The following is a 17,291-nucleotide window of genomic DNA, read 5'->3' on the forward strand; positions in this document are numbered from 1 at the left end:
TTTGTTTGTTTGTTTTTGTTTTGTTTTGTTTTTTAAAAGATTTTATTTATTTATTTGACAGAGAGAGATCACAAGTAGGCAGAGAGGCAGCCAGAGAGAGAGAAAGAGAGGGCAGGCTCCCTGCTGAGCAGAGAGCCCAATGCGGGACTCGACCTCAGGACCCTGAGATCATGACCTGAGCTGAAGGCAGCGGCTTAACCCACTGAGCCACCCAGGCGCCCTCACCTTCATGGTTTTATATGAGGAATTTCAACCCTGTATAAATCCATTTCTCAAAGTAGGGAATATAAATCCCAGGAAGATAATAAGAGGGATAAAGGAAGGGATCAAGATCTAAGATCCAAAGCAATAGTGTGGGAGTAACATCTACCTTTGACCTTTCCTCTAAACCATCAACCTAACTGAGCACCTGTAAGAAATTTTAGGTGATATCTTTTAAATGGATTATTGACTTTCATTTTTTTTTTATTGAGCAAGGGAGTAACATAGGGTACTAAAACTATAGGACACCTATTTCATCTCAGTAAGTAATCATGCAATTAAATGGATTATTCTTCCCCTGTGTCATACACATAAAACAATCCCAGTGAGACCTGACTCTGAGCTGCCAGCCTCTGTGAGTGGGTGGTGGCAGAATCTTGGCAATTACCGTGCAAAGATAATGTATGCATTATTTCATTTATCCTCACAAAAATCCTATAAAGCAAGTGTGAAAATGTTCTGCAGTTTATAAATGCCAAATCTGAAGATTAAAAAGTTGAAATACTTTGGCCAATGTCAAATGTCCATGTGTCATGGACACATGGCGATGACAATGTCATTTGTCAATGTGTTGGAAACAGCTGAGGTAGAATTTGAACTAAGGTGGTCTGCGTCTGGAACTACATTCTAAGAGAAAAAAATGGATCTAAAGCAACACATACTTCTACGATAGGCACAGCGCTGGCCTGTATGTCATCCATTGATGAATGAACGGATGAAGAAAATGTGGTAATCTTATTTGGCCCTTAAGAAGGAGGAAATCTACCCAAATGCAACAAAATGGAAGAACCTAGAGGACATTACTCGAAGTGAAAAAGCCAGTTAAAGAAGCACAATATCTATTTTAATCACTCGAGTTCCTATTCTAGAAGGACAGAAGCTGATGTTCCCTGCATAACTGCACAGTCCTGTGAATCTCAGCAATAAGAAAGGGCAGAGTTATTAAGTCAGCAAATCCTCATTTACAATGTGCTTGAATATACTGACAAGTTCAAGGTGTGCTTTGAGGAGTTTCATTTTTCCACCCTAGCTTTCTTGCCTTTAAGATTTTTCTAGACTTTACTAGATTTCTATGAAGTGCTCCATTTTGCCTTTATTCATACAGAGCCTGTTTCATATATGAAAGAAAACATGATCTAACTTAAAGCCAAAATTTCCCAGTTGCCCTACCAATTGGAAAGTATCAGAAATCTTTGGGGAAAAAAGGAAAACCTTTTGACTTGATCCATCCTTGATCCAGACTCTAGCTTTGACTGTGATCTCACAGACATGCATCTTAGTCCTGCAGTGCTGGATACCATTACTAGTAGGAGGATAGTTTCTTGTACAGCTGTAATTAGCTTATTATCTTTCACAGACAACCGATAATCCCTTTATTCTTATTACCTTCAGTTTGGATAATTGTCCAAGATCTTTAGCTGCGATGAAAATCATCTGTGGTCCCTAGAGACACACATAGAAAAGGAGAGAGAAGACTCAGTCAGTCTTAAGATCTTCAGTAACAATAGAAATGTAGTCAATGGAAAATTAAATTTCCCTTCTTATACTTGTGACTTTTATGCCATATACACTTAACTGGTTTTACAGATTGGGTCAAAGATATCTAGTACTGCTAGCAATATAATTGTCCTCACAGGCAATATCCCATTTCCGAGAATTTTAAGTCTGAGTTAACAAACAGATTACGACTAACATAGCTGGTTTAAGGTAGCACATGGATTGAATCCATGATCTTTTTTTTTTTTTTAAATTTTTAATTTTTTATATACATATATTTTTATCCCCAGGGGTACAGGTCTGTGAATCACCAGGTTTACACACTTCACAGCACTCACCAAATCACATACCCTCCCCAATGTCCATAATCCAACCCCCCTCTCCCAAACCCCCTCCCCCCAGCAACCCTCAGTTTGTTTTGTGAGATTAAGATTCACTTATGGTTTGTCTCCCTCCCAATCCCATCTTGTTTCATTTATTCTTCTTCTACCCACTTAAGCCTCCATGTTGCATCACCACTTCCTCATATCAGGGAGATCATATGATAGTTGTCTTTCTCTGCTTGACTTATTTCGCTAAGCATGATACGCTCTAGTTCCATCCATGTTGTTGCAAATGGCAAGATTTCATTTCTTTTGATGGCTGCATAGTATTCCATTGTGTATATATAGCACATCTTCTTGATCCATTCATCTGTTGATGGACATCTAGGTTCTTTCCATAGTTTGGCGTGATCCATGATCTTTAACGTTTATTTATTTTTAGTAGAGGTAGCTCCCTCACTACACTTGGCCCCAAATAGATCTATGCAAACTTTCAAGATACAGAGTTGAGGCAGGTGAAGCTGCTGCTCCTCCAATGCTGTCCAGTCTATCAGAGACCTGCCCTCTTAACTCTCCCCTCATCCAGAGGCTCTTCCTAGAATGCCAACATCCTAGGAAAAGCTTGAAGAACAGAGGACTAAACCATCCACAGCATTACTAGAATGAAAAACTAGAGGTACGTCCGTTGGCAAAAGTGGCAGGAAAAAAGTAAATTTGGTACTAAGTTCATTCTAAGTCCCTAGGATATTTTCTCAGAAGGGAAAAATCAGCTATTCTGGAATAACACTCTTCATTTTTTAGTGGATCCTGTGAATTGATTAGGAAATGAAGGACTACAAAGTTTATGAGAACAGCAACCGCATCTAATTTTGCTCCTATTTTCATCCCCACCACGGTGCCCAGCACACCAGAGCTCTGAGAACACATAGTGAATGAATGAGTGACAGATATTGCTTCATGCTTTGAGAACTCAATGCTAGAGAAAATTGAGGTGATGGTAAGCTATCCTAGGGAAGGCCTTATAGAAAAAATGGTATGTCATATGTCATATACTTTCTACTATAGCATGATGTATGTATTTTTGAAAAATCTCGTTCTACAAAACTGTGCTCTAGCAATAATAGGGCTCATGGGCAAAATAGCAATGGGCAGCATAGTCAAAACTTATGCAATTTTATTATCAATGAGTGATCAAAATCAGGAAGTGCTACTTTGGGAGAGATCTTGTATGGCACACAGGGAGCTGATGGCTGCCACAGCGGGGTAGTAGAAATGCAAAATAGTAAATAATCCACACAAAGGAGTACAAATGTGGGCTGGAGCAATACTCATACAACTGGAACTCTCAGCAGGGAGGGGGTCGCCTTCCCTGTGTGAGAGCCATACAAGCTTCATCTGTTTGGGTAGAAGAACCATGTCTAACTGTGCCTTCCACCGCCATGTAGTAGCTTAGCTGAGTGTCCTTTCCTTTTCTGCTGAATGTATAGGTCTTCTATTATATTGCAGAGCCTCCCACCTAGGAAAATTTATACATAAACCAACTCAACTTCCAGATTGTACTGACACCATTCCTGCTGTTCCCAATTCCATTAGAGCTAACTGGTATTACAGAAATGTAGCAGAATCAAGGGTGCATGTATGCGTATATATGTAATTTGGCTTTCCATATGTGGTAGGCTATAACAGATTTTATCACTTGCTGGCAGGAAATCAACAAAAACATGAATCTTTGCATCTTTGAACACTTTATAAGAAAACAATTCCTATAGAATTGGACTTGAATTGTCCATATTGAAATATGGACTTAGTCTACACGACTAATGGTGTCAAAACATTTGAGTTTAGCTTATAATTACTCAGTACTTGCATCAACTTATATTTCTCGGTCACAGAAATAAAATACTTAACATGTGCATGCTAGGGTTATTTCTTTTTTGTTGTTTGATTCAGGATATGTGAACTGAGAGATACCTGGTACTGCGTGCATCCATTTGACCACTGTCTAACTTTGCCGCCAAATGAGCTTTCTGGTTCCTTCTTATTTCACTATGTATGATACAATCATGTTCTTTGAACCCAGAAAAAGGTGTCTCCTCTATTAACCTCCAACTGGAAAGGTAATAGATGAAAGTAAAATGGAAAGGAGAAAAATATTCCCTAGAGCAGTGTTGGATTTATCTTCTTAAACTATAATGTTTTAGAAAAAAGCACAGTGGGGGTATTGTATCCTAAATTTATTTCCCTGGGGTTTCACAGTAAAATTAAGTTTAAAAATTATGTGTATAGACCAGATAATGCTGTAAGCTAAACTTTCATACTTTTTTATCCCCCCAAAATGAAGTTCTGAATGTCAAGGAATTGTGAAATTTGACTGCTACTATTTAAAATTTATTTGTATAGGAAAATGTCATCTGAATGATCGTTGTTTAGCTACTGTTTGCTGAAGACTTTTTCCCAAAATGGATTTAATCATTATTTTAGCTGGATGAAAATCATTCACTAAAGTACAATTAGATGGGTTACTAAAAGTGTAACCAAGGGAGAGAGGAACAAGATGGAACAGGAGGATCGCTTCCTCCCGGACACACCAAGGAAACAACTACCTCTATATAACTAACTCTGTAAAAGCCGGAAGACTGGCAGAACAGATCTTCCAAAGCTGGTCATAGAGAAAAGTCCCTATGCTAGGTGAATATATATTTATATAATAAATCCGTAAGTTAATAAAGTAAATAGTAATTCTCTGAAAGTTTTTAATTCCTTTTTTTATAGGTTTTTTTTGTGTGTGTGTGTGTGTGTGTGTGGATTTTTGTTTGTTGTTTTGTGGTTTTTTTGTTTTGTTTTGTTTTTTGGTCCTTAAAAAATCGGAAACACAGGTCCGGACAAAGCAAGGTAGGGTACCGGCTGGGGCTGAGAGGCTGGTCTGCCAACCCTACTCCTGTTGCAGAAAAGGGGAGGTGCGGAGTTGCACCCCCTCATCTCCTGGCAACTGCAAGTTGGGAAGAAGGGAGGGGGCGGGGTCCTCTCTCCTGTCAGGCAGCTGTGTCGCCCTCTGCTGGGCCCCCTGTAGGGCCCAACGCAGGCCGGGAGGTTCCTGGACAAGGCACATAGGGCTTTGGCCTGGATGTGGGAGGCCTTGAAGGGACCTCGTGGGGAGCAGGGAAGGGGCGGGCAAAAGAGGGACAAGGTGTGGAGGGTATTCCTAGGGCCTGGTGGTGACCTGTTTCGCTGTGGGAATCCACTGTCTCCTCCACATAGTTATAAAACAAAACAACACGTAGGAGGGGCAGAGACACAATCAGGAACCAAACACCTGGGGTGACTCACTGCAAATTGGAGAGATGTCACAGGTCAGAGAAGTGAGGAGATCAGACCCCATACTGGGCACCCCTAGCCCTGGGGACCCAGAGAGGGCAGAGAAGTCCACATAACATCTGGCTTTGAAAATTAACAAGGCTTAACTCTGGAAGCCCTGAAAGGTGATAGGTAACCAAGTCCTGCTCCTACAGAGAGAGCAAGCTAAATAACTTGGTCAGGACCACAGAAGCAGTAGTTTGAAAAAGTGCCCAGGGTATACAGGAGGACTGATTGACTAATTTTAGGGTATGTGCCAGAGGGTCAGCCATCTGCAGATTTCTCTGGAAATAAAAGTGGCAGGTGCAAATTTTCTTGTCCTCCCCAGCCAGAATAGCCAGACACTTGTGGGAGTCAGTATTAAAACTCTATCTACCTTGCCAGCAAACATGCCCTGGCCCAGTGCCCCTCTAGATTGGCTCTTGCTCTTGGAATGGGAGATAACCCCCACACATGAGCATGTCCATAGTTCCTGCAGCTGGACCTCTAAATGGCTGCACAGGGAGCAAGCACTGCCCTTTACTGTGCAAGAAGCTGTCAGAGTCCAATATAGATATATCTAGGATGCGTGCTGGCCCCACCCACCCAACAGTGAGCTCACAGCAGTCACAGCTCAGCCACAACAGAAGGGTACACACAGCCCACGCAGGGCAACAACCCTATAGCTGGTTTGAGTGACCAGAAGAGACTGTGCTACAAGGGACCATGGGACATCTCTACAAGGCCACAACTGTCACAACCAGGAAATGGCAGTGACCTACTTAATACATAAAAACAAACACCAAATTAGACAAACTGAGGAGACAGAAAAATATGTCCCAAATGAAAGAATAAGACAAAAGTCACAGAAAATATCTAAACAGAACTATTCAGTGTGCCTAATAAAGGTTTCAAAGTAATGGTCATAAAGATTCTCAACAGATTTAAGAGAAGAGTCAATGAATGTAATGAGAATTTCAAAAAGGAGATAAAAAATATAAAAAAGAGTCAGAGCTGAAGAATACAATAACTGAGGTGAAACATACACTAGAAGAATGGATTAGCAATCTGGAAGACAGGGTCACGGAAAGCATCAAGCTGAACAGCATCAAGTGAAACCCAAGAATAACACCATCAAGAGTAATAACATTTGAATTTTAGGCATCCCAGAAGGAGAAGAGAGAGGGAAGGGGGTTCAAAAATTTCCTAATCCGGGGAAGGCAACGGACATCCAGGCCCAGGAAGAACAGAAAGCCCTTACCTAACAAGATGAAACCAAGGAAGTACACAACAAGACGCATGATAATTAAAATGGCAAAATGTAATGATAAGGAGAGATAAGGCATCATGAGAAAAGAAAATAGTCACATCAAGGGAAACACTGTAAGGCTACCAGCTGAATTTTCAACAGAAACGGCAGGCCAGAGTGCTGAGAGGAAAAAATCTACAGTGAAAAATATTCTACCAGATAAGGTTATCATTCAGAATGAAAAAAAGATAGTTTCCCAGCAAAAAGGAGTTTATCACCACAGAACCAGTCTCATAAGAAATGTTGAAGTGTTGAAGAAATGTTAAATTATTTAAGTAGACATAAAAGGCTTAAGTATAGGAAAACTATGAAAGGAAAAAAAATTCACAGATAAAAGTAAAACTGTAGTAAAGGTAGTACATTAATCACCTATAAAACCAGTATGGAGATTAAAACATAAAAATAGCAAAATCAATTCTATTTACCCAAAATAGGTCAAGGGATATACAAAATAAAAATACTTAAAACATTAATAACAAAATGTAGAGGGGAACAAAAATTTAGTGTTTTTAGAATGTGTTCAAACTTGAGTGACCACCAACTTAACATTTGGTATTTATATACACTCAATGGTAACCACAAATCAAAACCTCTAAGATATATAGTAAATAAAAAGAAATTCAAGGGTAACACTAAAGAAAGCCATTGAATCACAGAGAACAAAAGAAGAAAAGGACAAAGAAGAACTACAAAAACAACCAGAAAACAACAAATTGGCAGTAAGTATATACCTATCAGTAAGTACTTTAAAAAGTAAGTGGACTAAATGCTCCAAGACAACTCAATGGAATAAAAAATAAAAAAGACCCATGTATATGCTGCCTACAAGAAACTCACTTCAGACCTAAGGACATGTAAAGACTGAAAGAGAAGGGATGGAAAAAGATATTCCATGCAACTGGAAGCAAAAAGGGAGCTAGAGTAGCAGGACTTCTATCAGAGTGGACTTTTAAATAAAGTCTACACAGCAAGAGTCAAAGGAGGGCATCCCATAAAGACAAAAGGATCAGTCCAACAAGGGGATATAACACTGGTAAATATCCATGCACTAACATGGAAATGCATAAAGCAAACACTAATAGTCATAAAGAAAGAAACTAACAGTAATGCAATAATAGTAGGGGACAGCAACAGCTCACTTACATCAATAAATAAATCATCCAGACAGCAAATCAAAGGACACAGTGGCTTTGAAGAATCCATTAGACCAGATGAATTTAACAGATATATACTGAATATTCCATCTCAAAACAGCAGAATACACATTTTTTTTCAAGTGCACATGGAATATTCTCCAGGATTGATAGATGACATGGTAGGCCACAAAACAAATCTCAATAAATTTAAGAAGATTGGTATCATTATTAAGCATCTTTTCATACCAAAGTAGTATTACTCTGATACCAAAACCAGATAAAGACACTCCAAAAAATAAAAAAAGAATCATCTCAATAGATAGAGAAAAAGCATTTGACAAAATACAACATAATAAAGGGCATATATGAAAAAACCACAGCTAATATCCTCAGTAGATGAAAAAAAAAGCTTTTCCTTTACGATCAGGAATAAGATGAGAATGTCTATTCTCACCATTTTTATTCAATACAGCACTGGAGGACTGGCTTCACTACTGGATAAGAAAAAGAAAGAAACGACATCCAAATTGGTGAGGAAGAAGTAAAACTGTTACTTTTTGAGGATAACGTGATACTATATATATAGAAAAACCTAAGGACTCCACACACACACACACATAAAAAGCACGCACACACACGCACCACCAACTATTAGAATGCAGTAAACTTATAGGATAAAAAAATTAATATACAGAAATCTGTTATAGTTCCATACACTAATAATGAAGTAGCAACAAGAAAAACCAAGAAAATAATTCCATTTACAATTGCACCAGAGGAATGAATAGAATACCTAGGAATAAATTTAACCAAAGAGGGGAAATGCTTATATTCTGAAGATGGTATAACAAATGAAAAAATACACCATGCTCATGGATGTGAAGAAATAATATCATTATAATGTCTGTACTACCCAAGGAAGTCTATATGAAATCCGTATCAAAATACTAATGACATCTTTCACGAAACTAGAACACATAATCCCAAAACTTGTATGGAAAACTTGAACAGTCAAAGGAATCTTGAGAAAGAACAAAGTTTGAGGTATCACAATCCCAGATTTTAAGATATACTACCAAGTCATAGTAATCAAAACAGTATGGCACTGGCACAAAAACAGACACATAGATAAATAGAACAGAATGGCAATCCATGAAATAAATGCATGCTATTTATCCAGAAATAAGTCCATGCTTATACGGTCAATTAATTTACAACAAGAAAGACAACAGTGTACACTGGGGAAAAGACAGTCTCTTCAATAAATGGTGTTGGACAAACTGGACAGCCACATGCAAAAGAATGAAATCAGGCTGCTCTCTTATGCCATAAACAAAGATAAACTCAAAATGGATTAAACATTAAATGTAAGACCTAAATCCATAAAACCCCTAAAAGATAACAGGCAGTGATCTCTTGAGAAGTGGCCTTAGCAACATATTTATGGGTCTTTCTCTTTAGGGAAGGGAAATAACAACAACAAAAAAACTACTGGGTCTATATTACTATAATAAAAAGATTTTGAAAAGCAACGTGAATCAACAAAATGCAAAGGCAGCCTAATGAATCCAAAGATATATTTGAAAATGATATTATCTGTTAAGGGGGTAATACCCAAAACATGTGAAGAACTTACAAAGCTTAACACTGAAAAACCTCAAAACAACCACAAAATAACCCTAAGTAATTTGATTATAAATGGTCAGAGGACCTGAATAGACATTTTTCCAAAGAGGACACACACATAACCAAGAGACACATGAACTACATCACTAATCATTAGGGAAAGGCGAATTAAAACCAGAACGAAATATCACCCCACCCTAGTCACAACGACTAGAATCTAAAAGACAAGAAATAAGAACTATTGGTGAGGAGGGGGAGAAAAGGGAATCCACATGCACTTGATTTGGCTTGATAGGAATGTAATTTGGGGGAACCACTATGGAAAACAGTATGGAGGTTTTTCAAAAAATTAAAAGTAGATATAACATATGATTCAGTAATTTTACTGCTATTTACCCAAAGAATATGAAAGCACTAATTCAAAAAGATATATGCACCTCTATATTTATTGCAGCATTATTTCCAAGAGCCAAGATATGGAAGCAAGCCTAAATGTCCATCCAACAGGTGAAGGGATAAAGAAGATGTGGTGTGTGTGTTTGTGTGTGCATATACACACATAGTGGAATATTATTCAGTCATAAAAAAAAGAGATCTTGCTATTTGTGACAACATGGATGGACCCACTGGGTGTTATGCCAAGTGAACTAAGTCTGACAGAGAGGGACAAATACCATATGATTTCACTTATACCTGCAATCTAAAAACCAGACCAAATACATGAACAAAAAAAACAGAAACAGACTCATAAATACAGAACACAGAGTGGTATCTGCCAGAGAGGAGGTGTGTGGGAAGATGGGCAAAATATGTGAAGGGGATTAAGAGGTACAAACGTCTATAACATAAATAAATAATCGAGATGAAAAGTACAGTATAGGGAACAGTCAATAATATTTTAATAACCTGTTTATATATTGATAGATGAGGACTACATTTATTGTGTGAGCTTTGAATATAGAATTATCAGATCACTGTTGTTCACTTGAAACTAATGTAACATTGTATGTCAACTACGCTTCAATAATAAAAAATAAAAATTAGAACAATAAGCTTAATTGAATCTTGATTTTAAATACTTACTGTTTGATCTGTCAGAGGAGGGAGAACAATCTGTTTTTCTATTTTGTTAAGAACTAGCTTCCATAACTCCTTCAGAACTCGCTTCAGGACTGTTTTCTCACAGATTTTTGCTGAGAGACTTAATCTGAAATAAAGCAAAACATATAATCACTTAAAATAAAACTTTTAATCATTTAAAAGCCTCCTAGGAGAGTATCAACTTATTTTATTGATCAGAAATTCAAGTTTTTCAATACTGAGATTGATTGATTGTTTGACTTAGATTTTATTTATTTGACAGAGAGAGAGCACAAGTAGGCCGAGCGACAGGCACAGGGAGGGGGAGAAGCAGGCTCCCCGCTGAGCAGGGAACCCAGTGCGGGCTTGCTCCCAGGATACCCTGGGATCATGACCTGAGCTGAGGGCAGTCACTTCGCTGACCACCCAAGCCACCCAGGTGCCCCTCAATACTGAGATTTAAATATATGAATAGGCCTTTATAATTTTCAAATGGTAAATTTCATTTATTGAACAAAATACATAATATTAAAGATATGTTTCAACACATATATTTGACAATTTGCTATTTGGTAGAAAAAGAATTCAGGGTCTCTCTCCGCTTAAATTGTTTCCTAAATTGACATCAAGGCCCCCAATGTATATGATTTTCATCCACATTTCTAACTTCTATTTACTAGATACCCCATATTCATGATACAGGCCAAACACCAAAGAAACATGTTTTCTTTACTACCTGACACTGCTCCAACATAAAAAAGATGCATGTAATTTTACTCAAGAGGCAAAACTTACCAGCTTTACTGATGTTGCAGTTTTATGGATAGACAATGAACATAGAACATTTTGTAAGTTTAGGTGTGTAACGTAATGATTTGACATGCATATATAGTGTAAAATGATTACTACAGTAAATGTAGTTAACATCCATGACCTCAGACAGTTATCAGTTCTTGGAAGATCTTCCTACCTTTGGCAATTGTTAAATATACTATAAAAAGTTGTTAATATAGTAATGGTGCTCTACATTACATTCCTATGACTTACGTATCTTTTAACTAGAAGTTCCTAAATTTGACTACTTTTAGCCATTCTCCCCACCCCCCCCCACCTCTGGCAACTACTAATCTGTTCTGTTTCCCTAAGTTCAGTTTTGAAGATTCCACATTTACCAGCTTTAATCAGTTTCAATTTATATTTCTTACAAATTCTTCTCAGCATGAGAATGATGATAACATCACCTATTTTTAATGTAACGCCTTAGTTTAAAAACCTCTTCTGGCAGATCTTTTTTTGTTGTTTATTACTATACCCATTTTATAATCCAAAAACAGGTTCTGAGAAGTTAGGGTACTTGTCCAAGGAAGTGAAGCTAGTAAGTGAGGGCTGAAACATCCTCCAAATCCAGGGTGTTGTCCAATGCCCCCCTGCTGCCCTGGACAAATACGTTACTGTATGATGAACCAATGGTCTGTGAAGTCCCAGAGCTGCACAGACATTTACTGAATGTGCTGTAATAGGACACGGAACTCTTTGAGGCGCCTTTAATAAAAGCTAATCAAACCTGTTTCGCAGAGGGCGTCAGGATAGCCTCATAAACTCCCTATAGTGCTGCCGAGTACTCTGTATGCTTTTGGACTCAGAAATTATAACTTGAATTCTGATTTCTGACAGAGACAGAATTTATTATTTTAAATGCATGTGATTAATATATAAAGGCATGTGACATGTGAGAGGCAAAGGGAAAGATTTCCCAAATACACATTTATGTAGAATTACTTGACACCTCTATATGCAGATTCCCTAGTATATGAAAAGGCAGAAGAGCCCCCTTTGGATGAAGAGGGAAGACGAGGCCCCTGTGCACAGCTATGGAACATGTAGCCCCACTCTTTTGCATAACACTGTTGGAGGGCAGCAGCCACGATACGGACGTAGGATAGAAACCAGCAGATGGATCATAGCCCAACGACAGGACCTAATCTCAGAGACATCCCTATGGTAATTTGAGACAAAACGAATCTGCCAGTTTTGTAGCAGACATGTCATTTCCATTTTCAAAAGGTCTGAGTTTAAGAATTGACCTTGTTTTTATGGTCTGCTCATATACTTGGCATGCCAGCTAACTCGGCTGAGACTGGAATTGAACGAACAGGTATAAAATCCTTGACCTGTTTGCAGCTCTGCATGGGATTTCTGCCAGCTGGTCAAAGAGTTTACAGCTTGCTTTATAGAGTGGGGAGGTCTTGGTGAAGAAATGGAAACATAAAGAAATAAGATGTTATATTTAGAGAACCTGTACATTTGTAACATAGCATGATTTCTAAGAAGATTTTTCTCAAAGCTACCCTGAAGACACCCAGCCCTTTATTATTCATTTTAAATGAACGAACAGGAGATCTAGCTACTGCTTCCTTAATTTAGTCAGAGTTAACCAACAGCATAAGGCAAGCTGAAAAGCCTATATTTTGGAAACAGAGTTATCTAAGTTGGTTGACCACAGACCAATCAACCAGACAATTTTCAAATGCTGTGTATACCAGCTGGCAATAGGAATTTGTTGTCATATAGTTGATCAGATTTTTATGAAAACCATATCCAGGTGTTCTCGCTCCCCCGAAATCCCTGTCCCTCATGTCCATGCCTCTAAGTCCTATCCACCTGGAAAGATCCAACCAAATGGAATACCTGTCAATGATCTGAACAAGGAATTAAAACTTACACCTCATTGTGTTTACTTTTCCTGTCTAACTTGTTGGTTCCCTGAGAACAGAACTAATATCTGACTTTTAAAAATCTCCCCTAACAAATGGCTTTAAGTTTACACATTTTTTATTAGCTCTGAGAATTTCTGCAACTCTTTATGCCTCCTCTTTCCAAAAATTTTAATCTTTCACAAATTTTTAAAGCTCCAAGGTTTTTTTGTATCTTTATATACTGTCCCTTTCTCCTATGAATTAGAAAAAGTTATATAGAAGATGATGTAATGATGTATAATTCTAAGTAGAAAAATAAAAATAGAAATAGAAATAAAATAGAAACAGAAATTAAAATAATTTAAATACACTGAAAAAAAAAAGATCCACTGACTTTATGTATTAGCCCCATTTTACAGATGGTATAATGAATTCAAGGTCTCTCAGCTAGTAGTTGACAGAATTAGGATAAGTCAGAACTTTCTGTATGTTCTATAATGTTTGGCTACAATATATACAAACATATGTAGTTTTGCTAATGATAAATGACATGTCTCCAAACTGCTGGCTGGAGGTCAAAAAACCAGAAGGCATTCTTCCAGTAGGAGTTTTTTGGGTTTTTATGTGTTTTGTTTTCTTTTTAAAGATTTTATTTATTTATTTGACAGAGAGAGAGAGAGAGATATCACAAGTAGGCAGAGGCAGGCAGAGAGAGTGGGGGAAGCAGGCTCCCCACTGAGCAGAGAGCCCGATGTGGGGCTCAATCCCAGGAACCTGAGATCATGACCTGAGCTGAAGGCAGTGGCTTCACCCACTGAGCCATCCAGGCGCCCCTTTCCAGTAGGAGTTTTAAGAGAATTGGCACTATTTTGTCCTGCTCTTCATTCACTATCACACTCCTGACAAAATGGTGGTATATGATTTGATTCCATATTGGCCAGAGAAAAGAGCCATCTAATACAATAAAAACATGAACGGATTGTGTAGGAAATTAGATGGTAAAAGTATACATTAAGAAACTAAGGAAGTGAGGAAGGTTTTCTGAGTTTCTGTCCTTTCTTCTACATCACTTGCCTACCTCCCTTCTGCTAAGCTACCTCCTAGATATTTTCTCATAAAGAACAGAAAACTTAATTTGTCTACCAAATATTAAAATTAAAGTCATAAGAACATTAGTCTTGCTTATGCAGTAAACACTATAAGGAAAGGGAAATGGAATTAAAATGTAAGTTATAGAATATGTCCTCCTTAATAATTCTTTGCTGTCTTTTTCTTTAAAGAAAGGTACTGTATCCTTATTTATCATGGTCCCTTTGGTATGAATTAATTTGCTGCAACAATATTAAATGAGGTAACTAACATGTGCAAACTACCATGTGTCACACTGGTCCCTTGGTAGGTTTTTGAATTTTTTTTTTTACTTTTCTACCTCAGTTTGGTGCTAAGTATCACTTTAAGAAAACGTGTCTCCTGTGGACTCTGAGAAACAAATTGAGGGTTTTGGAGGGGAGGGGATGGGAAGTTGGGTGAGTCTGGTGGCGGGTATTAAGGAGGGCACGGATTGCATGGAGCACGGGGTGTGGTGCATAAACAATGAATTTTGGAACACTGAAAAAAATAAATTTTTAAAAATCTTAAAAAAAAAAAAAAAGAAAGAAAACATGTCCTTGGTTGTTTTACATCATTGGTTCCCAATTGTGGACACATTTTAAAATATATGTGCCTAGACCCTATTCCAAACTTATAAAATTAGAGCTACTAAGAGTAGGGACTTAGTGGAAGCATTAAAAAACAAGAATTTTTGGTTAAGAACACTGTCTTAGTTGGTCACAAAGGTCTGCTTTTCCACTGCTATTAGACCATCATTTCCATCACTCAAGGACTTTGACTCTCTTTTTCATCACTACCTAGGGCCTAGAATAAAATTTGATAAAGACAGGTACTTAATAAATTATTGAAGGTTGAGTCAGGCACTCAACTTGTCTCTGAGCTGAATTAATTCTACTCGTATTTGTGCTATTCTCTTCTTCAGGTTTGCAACATGAAATCCGACATTCTGGACTTACCCCAGTCTTTTTTGATGTCCAAGAGGATGCAAAACAATGTCTTATCTGGGAAGCATCAAATCCTAACGCTCCTTCCCCTCAGAACACCATACTCGTTGGTCACCAGTATTTATTTCCTCTCCATTTTTTTCCTTTCCTACATGAAGTCATTCCTACTTTTTTTCCCATCAGGTAATGAACTAGAAGTCTTTTCCTTTTTAATGAATTATTATATTTCTGTAGAAAACTTTTTAAAACTATCTTATGTAGAGGAAAACAACTTTTTCCTTAACCCCATATCAATCAAATTGAGGGTAGTGGTTAAAGAGAAAACCAGGTGGAAGACTTACGTTTTGTCCAAGAAGTCCATGAGGGGTCTTAATACAATCTCTGCATTCATTGCTGCACTGTTCTTATTTGAGGCAGCATTTCCATTTGTTCTCATTTGGTTTAGTTCAAAACTCATCTGTTTTATACACTCTTCAATGATAAGCTGGAAACTAAAAATAAGGAATATAAATTCTGAAATCAAGGCAAGCATTTATGACTTCTTTGTCTGTGTCAGTTTAATTCAACTCTGAGGAGTCTGATTGGCTCCAAATGGTGTGAATTCCCTTGCTGCTTAGTCTTCAGACTTCTGGTCTGAAGGAGGAAATCTTACTTGGGACCCATATATATAAAGCAGATAAAAGGAATGCTCTTTGGGTTGAATTAATTTGAGTGGGGGTTCATGCGGCCCCCATCTCTCACAGTAATAGTTGAGATGTTCCTCTGAGCACTATTTGGGAAAATGACTGGTCTTGAAAGATTCTCGGCATGTAGGTACACATTCTTCACTTGGTATCTGGGACTCCATACCCTCTTGGCTTCCCTCTAACCTCATTGGCTATGCTTCTTTATTACTTGACCTCTAACAACTGGAGTTGGTGGCCCGACTTAGCAAATGAAAAGTCAGGATACCCAGGTAATTTGAATTTCAGATAATGAATTATTCTTTAGTACAGGTATTTCCCAAGCAATGTTTCAGACATATGTATACTAAATATGTCCACTGTTTATCTGATATTCAGATTTAATTGTGAATATCCTGTATTTCATCTGGCAAACCTACACCCCTACACTATAACCCTCTATGCTGGATAATTGGATTACTCCATTTCTCCATCAAATAGAGTTTTTGTTTTTGTTTTTGTTTTTTTTTTTTTTTTGCAATTGTATCTAGTTTCATGGCTTTCACACCATCAATATACTGGTAATTCCAAAATACATCAGCAGACCTGACTTCTAATGTGAGCTCCATGCCTACAAAAGCTTTCCACTTAGAAGTTTAATGAATTTCTCTCATACCCAGTATCCACTAGCAAATCATTATAAAGTATCCTAAATCTTAGTGTTCTTAGAAATCTCTGAGGACATTCTTACCTCATGGCCACTATTAGGTCCCCTCCTCCATGAAATTTCTTATGGGTCTCTTGACCTCAATTATTTCAGGCATATGCCCAATGTGAGGTCCTTAGAGAGGTCTTTTTGAACTCAGTCTGAAATGACATTTTTATCATTCACCATTCCCTTGCAGTTCTTTTTTTTTTCTTAATTGCATGCATGCATATGTGTGTGTGTGTGTGTGTGTGTGTGTGTGTGTGTGTATAGTAATTATTTGACACATTGCATATTCTTTATTCTTTACTTGTTCATTGCCTGTTGCCCAAATAGAATGTAAACTTCATGAGGGCAGGGACTTTTTTTTTTTTTTTAAACTTCTTTTAGTGCTGTATAGCCACACCATGGAACAAGATGAATAAAGAGGTTGCTCAAGAAAAAAATGGCTGAATGTATGAAGGACTCTCCTCCTTCCACCCACTTTTATTACCTCACCACTCTGAGAATCTAAATAACTCTGTGAAGAGTAATCTTTAGCGTTCTTTTTCATCCTTTATATCCCTTGCAAAAGTAACTGGCACAAAGTAAGCAATTTAAATAATGGA

The 17,291-nt window shown here is 37.6% G+C and overlaps 1 protein-coding gene across 1 annotated transcript in view; it reads right to left on the minus strand.

The window, feature by feature from the left end:
* Positions 1 to 17,291, minus strand: part of UNC13C (unc-13 homolog C) — a 616,040-nt gene that overhangs the window by 70,360 nt on the left and 528,389 nt on the right. The window contains exons 27-29 of the mRNA XM_082733851.1: positions 15,657 to 15,806; positions 10,569 to 10,692; positions 1,648 to 1,704 (exon numbers count right to left, since the gene is read on the minus strand). Of these exons, the coding sequence (XP_082589977.1) occupies positions 1,648 to 1,704; positions 10,569 to 10,692; positions 15,657 to 15,806 (331 nt within the window). The remainder of the gene's footprint in view (positions 1 to 1,647; positions 1,705 to 10,568; positions 10,693 to 15,656; positions 15,807 to 17,291) is intronic.

This window comes from Mustela nivalis (genome assembly GCF_964662115.1).
Source record: "Mustela nivalis genome assembly, chromosome: 6".
Taxonomy (NCBI): Eukaryota; Metazoa; Chordata; class Mammalia; order Carnivora; family Mustelidae; genus Mustela; species Mustela nivalis.